The following is a 15074-nucleotide window of genomic DNA, read 5'->3' as shown; positions in this document are numbered from 1 at the left end:
ACTACAATTTAGATGGAATAACCGATGACAGAAAAATCTTTTCCTGTGCCTTTCAACTGGGTACTTTTATAGGACGAGGAGGCATAAATCCCTAATTATTGCTTAAACTTGATAATGCTCGTCACGTGCCAGTGGTTTGGGCCAGCTCGGCTAGTAGAAAGGGCCAGCAGCACAAAGCTGCTCTCAAGTTACCGGTCATTTCTACCCAGTGCGCACCTCGGGCCCAGAAGATCACGGCTTGAGGTGCGCCGCCGGTTTGGATCCTAGCTCTTTGAAGCCCAAGCCATCGCGGAATCCGGCGCCCGAGGCTGTGTGATCCTAGCGCCGCAGAAGGGACTCCAGCCCAGAGCACACCTCCGGGTCTTTACAGTAGCTGGGCGTCCGGCTGGAGAGGCGGCAAACCAGGGTCGCTCCGGGGCCGCGCTAGGAAAAGGTGTGGACCGCGGGAGAGGAAAGGGACCCGCAGCGCCAGAGTCTCCGCGGACTTGGAGCCTCAGAGAGGGCGGGAGTGCGGGCAGGTCCGAGGTGGGCTGCGCCGGGGTACGTGATGGGACACCCAGGGGCGCCACCCTCCAGCTGATCGGGGGAGGGAAGACTCAGGCACGGAAAGGTTAAGTGATTCGCCCAAGGTCACACAGCGAGCTGGCGGCGATCTGTGTGGGATTGCAGTTCTGAAAGCGCGTCTGGCATCATCACAACCCTCGCCCTGCACGGCGGACGCCTGGTTCTGCTCCAGCAGGCCAGGGAGCCTTTGGGGTCTTGGGCGCCCCCGTCTTTGGTTCAGATGAGTATCATTGGTTGGCATCCCCAACCTGTCGCGAAAGTAGCTTCTCAGCATCCCAGCATCGCAGCCTCTCCGTTGCCAGTGCAGGCAAGCATGGTGCCCCAGGTCTTGGCGCGCGAGGGAGCGCACAGGGACTGAGACCCCCGACCATAACGCCCAGTCCCCACCTGCCTGGGATCGGAGTACGGGTGCCCTCATTGCCCTGTCCCCCCCGCCCCATGGAGATCCTTCCAGAGGCCTCTTTAATGGATGCGCGCTCCAAGGCTCAGAGATAGTGACCTGAACGAAGTCATGCAGCTGCTAAGTTATACAGTTGGGGGATTCGAACTCAGGGGCTTGGGTTTTGGCGGCCGCGGAACCGAGGTCAGAGCCCACGCGCCCAGGGTGGCTGTGTGTGGCCTTGGGCAAGTCGCTCTCCTACTCCCGGCATTGGGGCAGCGCGCCCCTCCCGTCGTGGCCGCGCATGCTCAGTGGCGGGCGGTGCCGGGAGGCGGCGGCGGGCGCCCCAGCTGCTTTGCATTGACGCCAGCACCCGCTGGAGGTCACCGCTGGGGGCTGGGCGCGGCAGGCTGCCGGCAAGACCCGGCCCGGAACACGGAGCCGGAGCTGCAGCCCGCAGCTCCCGGGTGAGCGTCGCCGCTTTTCAGCGCTTCTCGACGGCGCGGCCCCAGGTCCGGCTGGAAGTAAGGGCTCTCCTTCCCCACCGGGGCGTTCGCAGCCTCGCAGCCCTGAGGGGCTTCCTCAGGCCCCCACCCCTCAACGGCGAGAGACCTAGGCTACCTCTCTCCTCTACCAGCCCTCAGATCAGGGGCATTTATTCGTGGGACAGCAGGCGGAGCGGCGTGGGTGCCCGGGCCAGGGGAGGCAGCGGCTGCAGCGCCGCGGAGCGGGCGCGGGCTTGGCGGAGAGCTCACCTCCCCTGGGGGTCGCACCGCCCCACGGCTAGGGCGGCGTCGCTCGCGCGGCGCGGACTCGCCGGCTCTCGGGTCGGGAGAGCGCAAATCTCCTCCCCCGAAATTCCCCGGAAGCGCGGTGCGGCCGAGGCGAGCGCGGCGATGTGAGGGAGGCGGCCGGCGGCTCCCGCCTCAGGAAGGGCATGTTCGGAGGGGCGGCCGCGGCGCGCCGCCCGCCCCAGCGCCCCCTCCCCACCGCTGCCGCCGCCGCCGCCGCCGCCGCGCCCGCACCACGATAAAAGGGGCGGCCGCACTTCCTGACGCGAGACCCGCGCTCGCCGCCGCCGCCCGCCCAGGCGGCGATGACACGGCGCCCGCGGCGGCCCCGAGGCGCCGGGCGGGCCGTTTGCTGACCGGATCGCGGCTGCCCGCCAGCGTGTCCGCCGCGCCGCCGCCAGCATGGGCTGCGCCCCGAGCATCCACATTTCCGAGAACCGGGCGGTGTACCACGGCGGCAAGGAGGCCGAGGACGCGCCGGGCCCCGCGGCGCCGCCGCCGCTGCCGCCCGGCGGGCCGCGCTTCCCACACGGCCCGAAGACCGCCGCCTCGGCCCGGGCCCGAGGCGCCAGCCTCGCGGAGTCCGAGCCTCGCGGCAGCGGCGGCAACCAGGTAAGGGGCGCCAGGCGGGCGGCCGGGGGCTCTGGGGCTGCGGTCCGCCGTGAAACTCAGGCCCTGCGGGGCAGCCGCTTTCCCGCAGGGCCGGGCGGGGCTCCCTCCCGGGCCGCGGTGCCCTCTTGCCGGGCTTTGGATGACTTTGACGGACCGGGGGCAGCAGCGGAGGAGGACCGCCCGGGGTCCTAGGGATCCTGCTTAGTCGAGTTGTGATTGGGACGCTCCCCGAACGGCGGCGTCGGTTTCTGGGGCACATCCGACGTCTCGAGCAGGGACCGCTGTGAACTTGACCTGGGCGCTGGAATCAGTTCGCTACCAAACATTTGGTACAGGGGAACCCCCAGGGTATTCTGGCGCGACCCTGAGAGTTAACTCAGCATGAACTTTAATTCTTTTGGTTCTCGTAGTGGCCGGGGAGGGGTGACTAGCACTGTGAAGCCGGGGCTCTGGACCCTAGCACACCGTTGTGTTTTCCTCTGTCAGCTTTGCACAAGCATGCGGTTGCAGTTTTCCATTTTGTAGGGAACTATTAAAATGTAATCTGGAACATCAGCTTTGCTTCATTGCACTTGTATTTGAGGTCCATGTTTATTGGCATACATGTTGTACTTAAAGCATATGTAATTAGAAAGTATCATCACAAACGCGACTTTTGAAGCATTCAGCAGAACTTAATTTTTTATTAAGCAGTCTTACTGGGACATCCTGCGCCTGTTTTTTTAAATGGCGTGTCTTCTCCAGCCCTTATTGCTTTGGTTGTGCTTTTGTCAAAGTTTCTGAGCTTAGTCTTTGTTAAGGTTTTCTAGAGGAAAGGTAATCTCTTTTACAAAGGAGAAAATGTTCATGAAGACGAACTGCAGCGGCTTTCCGGATCTCTGATGTGAAGAGCTGAAATTAGGCATTTGTTTCTGTGATATTAAATTAGGGGAAAGTGTTCCTGTGTGCGTGGCTGTAGATTGTTGAAGATCATCCCTCTCATTGCCGCTGCGTTTTAAGAGTCATTTGCAAAATTGCCTTGATTTTCTTACTTACTGAGGACTGCTAGACCTCCCATATTAGAGAGATGGAAATTGATTCACTTGCTGTTTTAAATTTCTAGCAGTCATCATAACTTTTCTATAGGAAAGTGTAAAGTTTTTTTTTTTTTTTTTTCAGGGTGGCATAACATAGATGAAGTGATCTCTACCCCTCTTATACCCTATCTGAAAATTCAACTTAATTCTAATTATCAGGGTTTGGATTTCTTCCCTGTAGAGTCCTTGAAGAAACCTGGGATAGTTTTAAACGACTAACCTAAGCTGCTCTTAATGTCATTGTAATGCTTGTACATTAAGCTACCTAATTGGTTTTTTTAATGCATTACACAGGTGAAATTAAATATGGAAGTTTAACAGCTTTCAGGTTTTTGACCCAAATTTAATATTGGTTATCTTGCATTAATTAATATTGAACTTTTAGTTCACCAAAGTAGCTCTTTTAGAAAGGGTCCCTTGTGCTTTATTGGCCTTTTTATGGCACTTTGAGTGTCCTCAATTCACCCAGGTGTCTTGTAAGCATCTCCAATACAACAGCTTGCTCTTCTGCCATCCACACTGCCTAGAGGTCCCCTGAATTTCTAAGAGTTTCAAGTATTCTGTCCCATTGTCACACCATGAAATGGGGCCCAGAAAAATACATTGATCATTACACATGCCTCATGTAGTAGGTGCTAAATGAATGTGTGTTGAGTTTTGATTTTTGTTGTTAACTGAATGATGACACTTCTTCAGTTACTGGAATTTGATTCTGTAAAACCTCCAATGTAGGCTTTAAGGTTAGTCTCAAGAGGAGGAGCTAAATTATTATCAACGCAGTGTCATAGGTTACAGCTGAGCATTGGATGTAGTCCCTGGGAACTTCCATATGCAGCTAGTGTGGCTGAAAAAGAATAAATAAATAAATGAAGCAAGCCACGGTCACAGAGATAATAGCCCCATGCTTGTTATTCATGAACTATACATGTTGATAATGCATATCAGTTACAGATATTTGTAATTAGGCATAACAGGCGATAGGCAGAGGTAAAATATCAGCATTTATTTTAGTTCTGTATTTTTTTCTTTAAGGGAATGATTCTTTTGAAATTAAGATTTTCAATATACTATGGAAATTTAAAAACGCTTGTTTCCTCTTTAGAGAAGATAAGCTTTCAGCATTTTAGCAAAGTCAAATTATTATATAATGAATTTGTGTTCCTTTATATTAACATATTGAGATCCAATTTTCATTTATTAAAAAATGTCTCTTAAAATACAGTAAGTCAGCTTATTGTTGAATGAATTTCAGTCAGAAATTCATTGGGGGAAGTTTTTGTATGTTTATGGCTTATAGTAAACTCCAATTCAGCAGAATGCTTGGGAGGTTGATAATCAGTTACATTTTCGGATTAATTAAGTACAGTGTCCCCTATACTGTAATGTATCCCACATGTGTTCCCTGAAGCAATTTGTGGACCATAAAAAGTATTAGATGAAAAATGGGCCCATGGTCAAATTAGTTTGGGAAATACTGGCTCAGACTAAGCTTGGCAGATTTCTTTCACACAGCATTTGTCAGAAAACTTAATTTCCTAAAATACACTGTGAACCTCCAAGTGGTGTTTAGAGTGTGAAACATTTCCCGAGCTTGTTTGATTCTGGAGCCTGTTGATTGAGATATATCTTAGGCAGGCCACATGTTAAAGACACTCCTAACATGAGATACCAATATTCAAAGCACAAGAAATATATTTAACAGTAAAACTCAAAAAATGTAATTTACTTCTTAATGATTCCAAAGGTACTGTAGGATCTTGTAGTACCTTAGGCTGGGTCATCTTTATGAACATATTTCAGTATTACTAAAAATACTCTAGCTGTTTATTCATTTCAGGAGTTATAGTCTATGTGGTTACAGATAATGAAGGCTGTGTTCAGTTTGAACACTTACAGTTTTGTTTTGTTTTTAATCAGGGTGTGCGTTAACTGTAACATTTCATATTTTCTTGTCAGTCTCAAGTTTACTGTTTTTCCCTTTTCTTAGCTAGGACTTGAGTTGCCCTTGAAAGATCTGAGTGTGGGGGCAGGCGTGTCTGAGGAGACCCTATGCTTGCCCTCCCCTCTGTCTTTGCAAACACCCAGTGCACTGCTAAAGATGTGTCCCCACCATGTGTCACTCATCAGCTCTGTGAGGGGGCCGGCACGCCTGTTTTGTTCACTGCTATGTCTCCCCCCACCCCCAGCAGGCCTTCCACAAACATTGGTTGAATTGGAGAATTGTGTGAACCAGGCTGTAGAAGTGGAAAATCCAGCCAGCCCATATAAAGGAGAAATAGAAACCAGTTAACTAGAGTGGAGACTGTAGAATGTAGATTTGGTTTTTTGGAAGTCTCTGGTATTGCTCTTTCAGTAAGAAATATATTTCCACCCTGGTGAGCCAAGTAGATTTCCCTATAAAGATTTAAGGATTCGTACAGCTGAGTGGGCAGTACACCACAGGTGACAGATATTAGCGTGGCCACACACTAACCTCTAACCAGAGGTTCCTGCCTTCAGCGTTCAGAATCCTCAGACCGACTTTCCAGGTGTCTGTCTCTAGTCTTTGCTTCTGTCATTTTTTTTCCTCCACCCAGTTTTCTCTTATTTTTCACTACCTTTCCCTTCTTTCTAGTTTCCCTCCTTTTTCTTGCCTGCCCACTATCCTTCACAAAATGGATGAAATTAACTGCCCCATTTGACCAAAGTTTAATGGTTTTTTTGTGTTTCCTATCTATGGGATGAGATTTGTTTTGTGCTTTTAATACACAGAATGGATTAATCATTTTTCAATATTACCCCCAACAAAAGCAAATTTCTCTTGTGTGTGTTTTGACTTATCTCCCCCTACCCCCATTGGGGGGTCATTGACCCTTGATAGATTGATTATATGGTATTACTGAAAGTTTCCCTCTGAAAGTGTAGTTGAGAAAATGAGACCCAAATTTCTATTTCTGAAATAAGTGACTAGAACTTATCTCTGGAGCTCATGGGCTATGTGTTCTCTCATTGTGTTCTTATGCCTTTTGGTGTGTAGAATCTTATCTTGCCAGGCCTTGCTATAAAGGTACTACTTATAAAAATTTCTTGGATGCCTATTATATACATAAAATACTTTGTATTATATGTTTTTTAGCACTTAATATCATAACCACCATAACTTGAAAGTGTGGTTCTTAAGGGAGATAATATGAATGTCACAGCTCCATCAGCTCAAACCTGCCCTGGGCTGCCCTTGACCTTCTCCTTGCTGAAGTGGTCCCATGTGGCACACATGTTCCCTGTGACACTGGTTTTTTCTTGGACAGCTTGCCCATTTGGATCAGGTACTTCAGTAGGGGAAAGTTTGAGATGTGAGGCCACAAGGTGAGGCAGACATCTCAGAATAACCTAAAATGCCTTGACAGAGTATTTTTAAAAATTAAAAAGAAATCAAGAGAGGGATAAGTGGTTTAGGACAAGAGTAAGCCCTTGGTCTTGTTCAAAGTCAGTGACTTCAGCCTGATTTCCTAATGCAGTGAGACAGTAAGAGGCACTGTAACCTGAAGTTCTTAGAGTGCAGACTGTTTCACACTAGTAATATCCCCCACTCCTTGATGCCTTCTCTCGTAGGCACTGTACTGGATGCCTTACAGATGTTATCTCATTTCAGCCCTGTGAGGTGACTAGTATCATTTCCCTTTTGCAGATAAGGCACCACAGATTAGAAACTCAACCCAAGGCCATACAGTTAAGCTAGATTCAATCCCGTTGTTCCTGCCCTCATGTCCTGGGTTCTTGCTCTCTGCCAACCACCTGTCTCTGTTACATCTACCATTCTCTGGCCTTCTGCTAAGTTACAGTTGTCGCAGGTCCACTTGGGTTTTAAGGAGGCATCGTGTGTGTGTGTGTGTGTGTGTATAATTATTATTTTTTTTTGTCTTTTTTTTTAGGGCCTCACCTGCGGCATATGGAAAGTTCCCACATGGAATCAGAGCTGCAGCTGCTGGTCTACACCACGGCAACAGCAACTCGGGATTGAACCAGCATCTTCAACCTACACCACAGCTCACCACATGGCTGGATCCTTAACCCACTGAGCAGGGCCAGGGATCAGACCTGCATCCTCATGGATACTATTTGGGTTCATTACCACTGAGCCACGATGGGAGCTCCCTGAATCTATGTTATTAAGGTTTTGTTAATTTTTGACTTATGGGGAAATTGGCTCCAGCCCTACCTTGGGTTCCAAGGAAGTTGCAGCCACATTCAGCCCTGTCACAGTTAATTCCTGAAGTCAGGCATTTTGTGAGGCCTTCTAATCTGTCCTCATCACTCTAAGTGAGTTGGCTGGCATCTCTTAGGAGTACTCTTTCCTTTCACTTCCTCCTGCTTAGGCTGCCCTCCTTAGCCAGGAGCTCCCTAGGAGCCTATTCTTCAGCCTTTGCTCCGAGAGCCCCTTGCCCCCCTTCTTCTGCCCCAAGTTCTGCACATACATGTCCTCTCAGACTAAGGCCCAGTTGAAATCTTTCTTGAACCCCCAGCTGCACTTGCACGCTCTTTTCTCTGCTCTTGGGACCTTCCCCTATAGCCCTTTGAGCCAGGATTTCTCTGTTGAGCCTCCTGCTGGATCATAGGCCGCTTGAAGGCAAGGACTGTGTCCTAGTTTCATTCTAGTTCCCAAAGTGTTGGCGCACTAAGTAAATGTTTGGCTAAATACACCGATCTCTAGGCTGAAAGGTCTTTTACTCATATTCCATGGGTCTATCTCATTTGTTTAAATTTAACAAAAATTATTGGGGTGTGTTATTATATGTTTTAACAAAAAGCAAAAATACCCTGAAGCCAGTGATTAATCTGTATGATGATTAGTAAAGCTTCTGCCTCTCATTTTGGCCATGTCAGTGTTGAGCAATGTTCCTGGGTCCCCTCCTTCTGTCTGCTTTTGCTCTGCTATGGTAAGGAAAGTAGTGGAATATTTTGTCAGAGAGCTGTTTTGACAAGTTCTGTATTACAGTTTCTTAGCTACAGGCCTCATATGTGGTTTGCCCATCTACCCAGACAGGGAGGCTGTCACAGGTTTCCTTGAGCTTTGGGGATGGCCTCAAAGAACTCAACGAGAAGGGCTTGCCAGTGCTTTATTCCCTGTGGGTTGGAAATACACCTTTAGTCTTTTGAATCCCTGCTCATTTTCTGTCTGTGTGTCTCCCTTTCATGTCCTGCTAGTTCGTAAGTACAGCAGCTGTTTCAGCTTTCCCATTGCTCATGGGACAACCAAAGGGCTGGTGGCATATCCATAGTTTCCATATGGTTTTCAAATGTTTGAAGTTGATGGCAGCTCCTTGGTGAGGTGTGTTTGAAAGAATATAGGAGGAAAAGCTGGAGGTGTTCGTTTTAAGTCCAGCACCATGAAGTACTGGCTGTGTAGTATTTGGCAAGTTCTGATCTTAAGTTTTCTCAAGCATAAAATGAGATTAGGATACCTGGGTTTTGATGAGGACCACTTAAAATAATCTATGTGAAAGCATTTTGTAAACCACAAAGCACTAGCACATGTAAGAGTTGATCTTTTCCTTTCAGTTACCTTTTTCAAAGGCAAACTTTGCTCAAATATGTCTGCTTACTTTTTTTTCTCTTTTCTTCCTTGCCCGCTGTATGTGCAAGTTTCCAGGCCAGGGGTCAAACCCTTGCCACAGCAATGACAGCTGCACCACGAGGGAACTCCCTCCCTGCTTACTTTTTAAAGCACATGTCTTCCTTTTTAAAATCGACTTTTGTCTTTTTTCTGATGTTTTACTGTGAAAGTTTTCAAACACATAGCAAAGTTGAAAGAATTATCACATATATACCTACTACTAGATTCTGCAGTTAACATTTTCCTATTATTTGTTTTATCACATCTCTCTATCCCTTTACACACCCAGAAATCCATTTTATTTTTGGAATCACTTCCAAGTAAGTTCCATACATCATTATACTTAACTCCTAAACTCTTCAGTATGCATGTCACCTATTAGAATTCAAAATTTGTTTCTCTCCCACCTTTTTAATTTTGACAATTGTTTATACCCATGCAGTGCAAATCTGTCAGGAGACAAAATATTGCTATCACCCTGGAAAGTACTCTGTGCGCCTTCTTCATTCCTAACTCCACCCACTGACAACCATGGTTCTTATTTTTTTCCCTTATAAATTATTTTTGCCTATTCTAGACTTCATATAAGTAGAATCTTAACATATTCTTTCATGTAAGGCTTCTTTCACTCAGCGTAGTATTTTTGAGATTCAACTATTTGCATGAGTCAGTAGGTTCTTTTTTCTTACTGAATAGTATTCTGTTGTGTGACTAGATTAGAGCTCACTTATTTATTCTGTTGTTGAGGGATACTAGGGGTGCTTTTAATTTTTGGCTATTAATACAGCTGCTATGAATATTCTAGTATACATTATCATGTGGGTATATGTTTTCATTTCTCTTGGGTGACTACCAAGAAGTGGAACTGGCTGCGTCATATGATAGCTATTATGTTTAGCTTTTTAAGAAACTGCTTGACCTTTTTCCAAGGTTATGCAGTTTCACATTCCTGCCAACGGTGTATAATAAAAGTTTGGTTGGTTTACATCCTTGCCACGGTTTGGTGTTTTATCAGTCTTTTAATTTTAGCCATTCTGTAGTGGTATTTCCTTGTGGTTTTAATTTGCATTTCCTTGATGGGTAATGATTTTGAGTATGTTTTCATGTGCTTTATTGATCATTTATATAACTTTTTGAAGTTTTTAACACCTTTTTATGAAAAGGAAACATAAATATTGTCATGATCTCTGGATAGTGAACAGGTTACACAGAGCATTTACCATAAAGCAAAGGGTTGATAAAATCAGCCAAGTTAAAGAACTTTTCATCAACAGAAAGTGAAAAGGAAGGAAGCCATAAACTGAGAGAAGATGTATGCAACTCATAACACCAGTGAAGGATTAGTATCCAGGATATATATAGAACTCCTACAGTCAGTAATAGGCAAAGACTTAGGGAGGTCATTTAAAGAGGAAACCAAATTGCCAATAAACGTTTGCAAAGATGTCAACCTCCTTGGGGAAATGCAAATTAAAAGCAAAATGAACTAACACTCTACACCCACAAAATTGGCAAACTTTTAAAAGCCTGACAGTGTTTTGAGGAACTGTAATACTGTAGGTAAAAGTGTAAATCAGTTCAGCCACTTGGAAAACTATTGTCATTACCAAGTAGAGTTAAATATGTGAGTTCCCATCATGGCTCAGTGGTTAACGAATCCAACTAGGAACCATGAGGTTGCGGGTTCGAACCCTGGCCTTGCTCAGTGGGTTAAGGATCCGGTGTTGCTGTGAGCTGTGGTGTAGGTTGCAGACTCTGCTCGAGTCCTTTGTTGCTGTGGCTGTGGTGTAGGCCGGTGGCTACAGCACCAATTAGACCCCTAGCCTGGGAGCCTCCATATGCCATAGGAGCGGCCTTAGAAAAGGAAAAAAAAAAAAAAAAAAAAATTAAACACGTGACCCTGTGACCTAGCAATTTCAATCCTAGAAACCCACATATGTATTGAAAATATGAAAAAGAATGTTCACAGGGGCATTGTTTTGTTTTTGTCTTTTTAGGGCCACACCCCTGGCATATGGAGGTTCCCAGGCTATGAGCAGTCGATCGGAGCTCTAGCCAGTGGCCTGTGCCACAGCCACAGCAATGTGGCATCTGAACTGCATTTTCGACCTACACCACAGCTCATAGCAAAGCCAGGGATCGACCCGCATCCTCATGGATGCTAGTCAGATTCCTTTCCCCAGAGTCATGATGGGAACTCTGGAGTCTTGTTTTTAATAGCAAACTTTTTGATAAAACCCAGGTATCCCTCAGCAACCTAAGTTTTGATCTGCAAAGGAATGTTTTTCAGCTTTGGAAGTGAATGGCTTGGAAGTTTCCGTGTGACATGGTGGGTTAAGGATATGGCATTGTCATTGCGGCAGCATGCATTTGATTCCTGGCCCTGGGTGTGGCCAAAACAAAGCAAAAAAAAAAAAAAAAAAAAAAAAGAAGATGAATGGCTTATAGCTATAGTTATCAACATAGATCAAACTCACAAACTTAATGTTGAGAAAGAGAAGTTACAAAAAAATGTTAGAAAGTATAGTTCTTTATATTTAAAATTTAATAGCTAAACAATATGTTATGTAGGAATATACATAATAGCATACACATACATATAAATATTACAACTATACAGAAAACCAAAGAAGTAATTACTGTAAAACTCAATTAGGCAGAGAAAGTTTGTTTTACAGACTAAAACGATGAGCAGGTTAATTTGAATGCCTAGTATAGAGGATATTGGGAATTCCCATTGTGGTCGAGCTGGTTAAGAACCCAGCTAGTATCCATGAGGATTTGGGTTCGATCCCTTGCTCTCTCTCTAGGTTAAGGATCCAGCATTGCCTCAAGCTGCAGCATAGGTTGCAGATGCTGCTAGGATCTGGAGTTACTGTGATTGTGGTATAGGCCGGCAGCTGCAGCTCTGATTCAGCTCCTAGCCTGGGAACTTCCCCAGGCCGCAGGAGTGTCCCTAAAAAGAAAAAAAATAAGAGAGGATATTGGAGCAAAGAAGCAGGCCCTGCCCTCAGGGCAGAAATAGTGCTGTCTCTGGAAAGGTGGGGCGGGCCTCTGACCTCGAAGAGAGGATGGTGCCTGAGGGATGGAGTGGGTGTTCAGAGGACAGGCTGGAGCTTGGTCTGGCTTGATCATAAGGTGTGGAGAGAAGGGAGGGAGGGAGAGAGCGGTTTTGCCTGGGCCGAGAAGACTGGGAGGACCTGGACGGGCAGAGGGGCAGAGAATAGGGGATGTGTGTGGGGTGGGTGTTGGCTTGTTCTACAGACTGTCAGGAGGTCCACCGGGGATAGGAGGTCAATCCTGAAAGCCAGGTTGAGGAGTTTGAAGTCCATCCTGTAAACCTCAGAGAACTTTCATTTTCAGCACAGTAGTTAGGATAAACATATTTTATGAAGACTAAGTTTTAGGAGGAAATTGCAGTGGGTGGGGTGAGGAAAAGTTAGAGGTAGAGCACCACCCAGGGGGCTGTTGTGGTGGTTTGGGCACAAGGTCTGACCAGGTGTGACTACTTAGTGCAGTGGTTTGGAGAGAATGAGCAAAGGAAAAGCTGACAGGCTAGGGAATGGGTTGGATTTGGGGAGTGAGGGGTGAGGGAAGTGGAGGGTGACTCAGAGGTTAGGGTTTCCAGGCTTAGAAGGACTGTGATAACATGCCACAATTTGTACAGTGCTTTATAGTTGACTGAGTTATTATTTTTTTTAATTGAAGCATAGTTGATTTACAGTGTTGTGTTAGTTTCTGGTATATAGCAGTAGTTCTGTGTGTGTATGTGTCTATTCAGTTTTGTATTCTTTTCCAGGTTCTTCTCCATTACAGTTTATTACAAGATACTGAATATAGTTCCCTGTGCTATATAGTAGGACCTTGTTGTTTATCTGTTTTGTGTGTAGTAATTTGTATCTGCTAATCCTCCCCAACCCTTGCCCTTTGGTAACCTTAAGTTTGTTTTCTTTGTCTCTGAGTCTTAGGATTGTTTCTATCCATAGAAATCTTTAGTGAAAGGCAAAAGATTAGATCTGAAGAGAAACCAGAGTATACCGAGTGCTAATTTTATACATTATCTTTATTGGATGTTCCCCCAACTCCTATGAGGTGGGAAGGAGGGATTGTATCTTCCCTGTTGAAGACCTAAAAGAAGCAAAGAAGCAGAAGATCAAATGACTTGCCCAAGTTTGTGGTGACCACTTACAAAAACAGGTTCACTGTAATAGCATGGGGTAGAAGCCAGAGCAAAGAGAAGTTAGGGAGTTGTTTTGTTTTTGTTTTTTTTTTTTGTCTTTTTGCCTTTTCTAGGGCCGCTCCCACAGCATATGGAGGTTCCCAGGCTAGTGGTCTAATTGGAGCTGTAGCCACCAGCCTACACCACAGCCACAGCAACGTGGGATCTGAGCCACGTCTGCGACCTACACCACACAACTCACGGCAACGCCGGATCCTTAACCCACTGAGCAAGGCCAGGGATCGAACCCGAAACCTCATGGTTCCTAGTTGTATTCGTTAACCACTGAGCCATGACGGGAATTCCAAATTAGGGAATTTTTAAAAAAACCTTTCTTGTCTTTTGGTTCTGTATTTTTTTTTTTTAATAAAAATAAACTTGTATTACTTTTTCTCATTGCAAAAGTAATGTTCATTTTAGAAAACTTGAAAAATACAGAAAAGGACAAGGATCACTTAAATTTCACAATTACATTGCACAATCAGGAGATAGCTTCTCATTAAATGGTGGTATGAATCCGTGTAGATTACTTTAAATAACTATAATTGAAAACTATTTTTTAAATGGTTTTATTATTTTAGTTCTAGGTAACATTTAGCTGTTATTTCTTCAAATGTTGTCCCCCATTCAATTTCTTCTCTTCCACAGCTTCCTCCAAATGATTCAATTTAAGCAATCTTGATCTGTCCTCTGTCTTTTCCCTTTTCATTGACTTCCCATCTCTGTGCTGTAGTCTGGGAGATTTCTTTAGCCTGTTCTCTTAGTTCACTGATTGATTCCTGAGTTACCTAGTCCATTGGGCTTTTAAATTGGACAGTTTCTGTATTCAAGATTTATGGTGTGCTCCTTTACAACTGCTTACTCATTTTTTTGTGGGAGGGTTGCCTCATCCTCTCTTATCTTTTTGAGGATATTAATTATATACCCTTTTTTTTTTTTGTCTTTTTAGGTCCGCACCCATAGCATATGAAGGTTCCCAGGCTAGGGGTCTAATCAGTGCTGTTGCTGCCAGCCTACGCCACAGCCAAAGCAATGCAGTCGGAGTCGCATCTGCGACCTACACCACAGCTCACAGTGACGCCAGATCCTTAACCCACTGAGCGAGGCCAGGGATCGAACCCGCAACCTCACGGTTCCCAGTTGGATTCGTTTCTGCTGCACCACGATGGGAACTCCTTAATTATATACACTTTAAAGTCCTATTCTGATTGCTATTTATTTGAAACATTTTTTGAAGTTTAAATGCAGTTAGCAAAGTATGCAAAGTCTTGAAGTGAAGTGTACAGCTTGATAAAATTTTACCGGTATGCTGCATATAATGACCACCCAGATCAGGATAGAACATTTCCCGCACTCCAAAAGACTGCCTTGTGGCTGTTGACCTTTTTTTTTGTTTTAAGTACTGTAAAAATTTTATTATGAAAAATCTCAAGTATGTAGCATTCCTGAAGGACTTTTGCAGTGAACTCTTTTTTTTTTTTTTTTTTGTCTTTTCAGGGCTGCACCCAAGGCTCGTGGAAGTTCCCAGGCCAGGGGTCAAATTGGAGCTATAGCTGCTGGCCCACACCGCAGCCACAGCAACACGTTATCTGAGCTGCGTCTGAGACCTACACCACAGCTCACTGCAATGCTGGCTCCCTTAACCCACTAGATCCTATGGATACTAGTCAGGCTTGTTACTGCTGAGCCACAGCAGGAACTCCTGCAGTGAACTCTTGTACACCCAAACTCCTGTATTTTATGGTAGCATTTTACTGTAATTGTTTTATCACATATAGTTGGCCTCTGTATCCATGGATTCTTTATCTGGGGATTCAACCAATGAGGGTGGGGGTGGGGG

General features: G+C 45.7%; 1 protein-coding gene and 1 non-coding gene across 4 annotated transcripts in view; one reads left to right on the top strand and one right to left on the bottom strand.

Moving 5' to 3' along the window:
* PDE8A (phosphodiesterase 8A) overlaps positions 444-15074 on the top strand; it is a 147717-nt gene continuing 133086 nt past the window's right edge. The window contains exon 1 of one of the 3 annotated variants that reach the window (XM_021098898.1): positions 444-540. Coding sequence is in view for 1 of the 3 variants with exons in the window: in XM_021098897.1 (XP_020954556.1) it covers positions 2137-2346 (210 nt within the window). In the remaining 2 variants the exon portion in view is untranslated. Of the gene's footprint in view, positions 541-1448; positions 1468-2002; positions 2347-15074 lie in introns of those variants that run through there. The other 2 variants (XM_021098899.1, XM_021098897.1) reach the window with 2 other exon arrangements.
* Positions 2590-2673, bottom strand: MIR9848 (microRNA 9848). The gene has a single exon (NR_128542.1). It is a non-coding gene; the product is annotated as a microRNA 9848 (primary transcript).

This window comes from Sus scrofa, chromosome 7, assembly GCF_000003025.6.
Source record: "Sus scrofa isolate TJ Tabasco breed Duroc chromosome 7, Sscrofa11.1, whole genome shotgun sequence".
Classification (NCBI taxonomy): domain Eukaryota; kingdom Metazoa; phylum Chordata; class Mammalia; order Artiodactyla; family Suidae; genus Sus; species Sus scrofa.
Note: the sequence above shows the minus strand (reverse complement) of the source record. Positions and strands in the feature narration are given on the sequence as shown.